Source organism: Impatiens glandulifera, chromosome 3 (genome assembly GCF_907164915.1).
Source record: "Impatiens glandulifera chromosome 3, dImpGla2.1, whole genome shotgun sequence".
NCBI lineage: Eukaryota > Viridiplantae > Streptophyta > Magnoliopsida > Ericales > Balsaminaceae > Impatiens > Impatiens glandulifera.
Genome location: NC_061864.1, coordinates 2,673,643 through 2,676,202, shown reverse-complemented (window position 1 = coordinate 2,676,202; position 2,560 = coordinate 2,673,643). Strand labels below are relative to the sequence as shown.

Here is a 2,560-nt window from a genome sequence, read left to right as displayed (position 1 = left end):
GAGAATACTTGAAATTGAAATGAAATTAAATTTGAAAGAATAAATATTATTAAATTTGTATACATAATTTAAAAAAAAAAACCAAAATATTATTTCATTTAAATCAATATTCAATAAGATATTAGTGTTTGTTTTTGTTTGTGATAAATTATTATATTTTATTTTTCATACCCAACTTTCAAACAGGACCATTATAATTACCCAAAAACGTGTATATAAATAAAGTAAACTAGATAGACCGGGGCATGTAAAAAACACAACAGCCAGACATTCTTCTCTCTCTTTCAAATTTACATAGAAAACATAAAAATGTACAAAGTAGCGAGTGCTTCCGAGTACCTAGTGATCACCGGCGTGGGCATCCCCGACATCAAGATCGCAAAGAAGGCATGGGTGCTTCCGGGTCAGTCCTACGCCGTCTTCGACGTTTCTCCGGTCAACTACACCTTCGAGGTTCAGGCCATGAGTGCCGAGAAGCTTCCCTTCGTCCTTCCCGCCGTCTTCACCATCGGTCCTCGAATCGACGACGACGACAGCCTCCTAAAGTACGCCAAGCTCATCTCTCCTCACGACAAGCTCTCCAAACATGTCAAGGAGCTCGTTCAGGGTATCATTGAGGGAGAGACTCGTGTCCTCGCCGCTTCCATGACCATGGAGGAGGTTTTCCGTGGAACCAAGGAGTTCAAGGAGGAGGTCTTCCAAAAGGTATTATTAATTGGAGGATCGAAAAGTAGGGGCTTTTGCATTCAATTAATTATTTAAATTTAAATTTACATACAGGTGCAATTGGAGTTGAACCAGTTCGGACTATTGATCTACAATGCCAATGTCAAGCAATTGGTGGATGTCCCCGGGCACGAATACTTCTCTTACCTAGGGCAAAAGACTCAGATGGAAGCCGCCAACCAGGCCAGGGTCGACGTGGCGGAGGCCAGGATGAAGGGTGAGATAGGATCCAAGCTGAGAGAAGGGCAGACATTGCAGAACGCGGCTAAGATCGATGCAGAGACGAGGATTGTATCGACCCAGAGGCAGGGGGATGGGAAGAAGGAAGAGATAAGGGTGAAGACGGAGGTGAAGGTGTTCGAGAACCAAAGGGAGGCAGAGATTGCAGAGGCTAATTCCGATTTGGCGAAGAAGAAGGCTAAGTGGGCTAGGGAGGCGCAGGTGGCGGAGGTGGAGGCGGCCAAGGCAGTGGCTCTGAGGGATGCGGAGTTGCAGAGGGAGGTTGAGATGATGAATGCCTTGACGATGACTGAGAAGCTCAAGGCCGAGTTCTTGAGTAAGGCCAGCGTTGAATACGAAACCAAGGTGCAACAAGCCAACTGGGAATTGTACAATAAACAGAAGGAAGCAGAGGCTGCTCTATACGTGAAAGAGAGAGAAGCCGACGCCCAAAAAGCGACGGCCGAAGCATCGCTGTTCTCCCGTCAGCAAGCGGCCGAAGCGGACTTCTACACGAAGAAGAAAGAGGCGGAAGGGCTGATGGCGTTGGCCCAGGCTCAGGGGACGTATCTACGAACCCTTCTCGACGCCCTCGGCGGGAACTACCATGCGCTCCGCGATTACCTCATGATCACTAACGGAATGTTCGCCGACATTGCTCGTATTAACGCTAATGCCGTCAAGGGTCTCCAGCCCAAGATAAGTATCTGGACAGGTGCCGGCGCCGGATCTGACGCGTCGTCGGTCGGTGGAGGTGGCGCGATGAAGGAAGTAGCGGGGGTTTATCGAATGTTGCCGCCTCTGTTTGAGACGGTTCATGAGCAGACCGGTATGCTGCCGCCCACATGGATGGGTACTATGACGACAGACTCCTCCCGCAAACCCTAAACCACCCACTGCAATATCATGATTGCTATATATATATATATGCTATTCCAATGTATTTCAAATAAATGAAACCAAGACCCTATGTTTTGTTTAATGAAAACTCTGTAACATGTGTATGTTTTTATTTTAAATGTCAATATAATACTATATATGGTTTCCTTTTATATATAAGCAGAGTTTATCCAATTATCTCCTGAATTAATTAATTTTTTAAAATTATTATAATCAAAACTGAAAATGATTTTTTTTTCTACTTCCCTAGTTTAAAGTTGCCCACCATAGGTCTCGGAAACTTACCCTTACCAGCCGAGTTAGACAGACCACTTAATAGAGTCTAATACTGTTCAATTGTAACCCTATAGTTTAATTTGGTGAAGCTCCCAATTGTTGGCTTTATTCTTCTTCTTTAAACATAACAGAACTAGGAGTATTCAAATATAGTTGAAACTATTGAACATTTTTTGGTGTATCAAAATGAGAATGAGGAAAATCAATCAAATGTAGAGATCTAAAAGATGATATCTATATATTAAACATGATATTGCAGCGATTCCTACTATGATTTTGAATGTAATTTTTTTTTAAAGTTTGATGTAACTTAAAAATGAAAAAAATCGTTTAAACATAACGACATAATATGACATAAAAAATTGAAAACAAGAAAAACGGTACTAAATAAGTTATCAAACTCGTAAATTTTCGAAAAAAACGATTAACTTCCCCGAGA

The 2,560-nt window shown here is 42.5% G+C and overlaps 1 protein-coding gene across 1 annotated transcript; it reads left to right on the top strand.

Moving 5' to 3' along the window:
- The first annotated feature begins 286 nt into the window (after window positions 1-286).
- LOC124928585 (flotillin-like protein 4) lies at window positions 287-1,957 on the top strand. The gene is made up of 2 exons (XM_047468823.1): window positions 287-705; window positions 781-1,957. The coding sequence occupies exons 1-2, from the start codon at window positions 310-312 to the stop codon at window positions 1,831-1,833; spliced, it is 1,449 nt and encodes a 482-aa protein (XP_047324779.1). The 5' UTR covers window positions 287-309; the 3' UTR covers window positions 1,834-1,957.
- The last annotated feature ends 603 nt before the right edge of the window (window positions 1,958-2,560 follow it).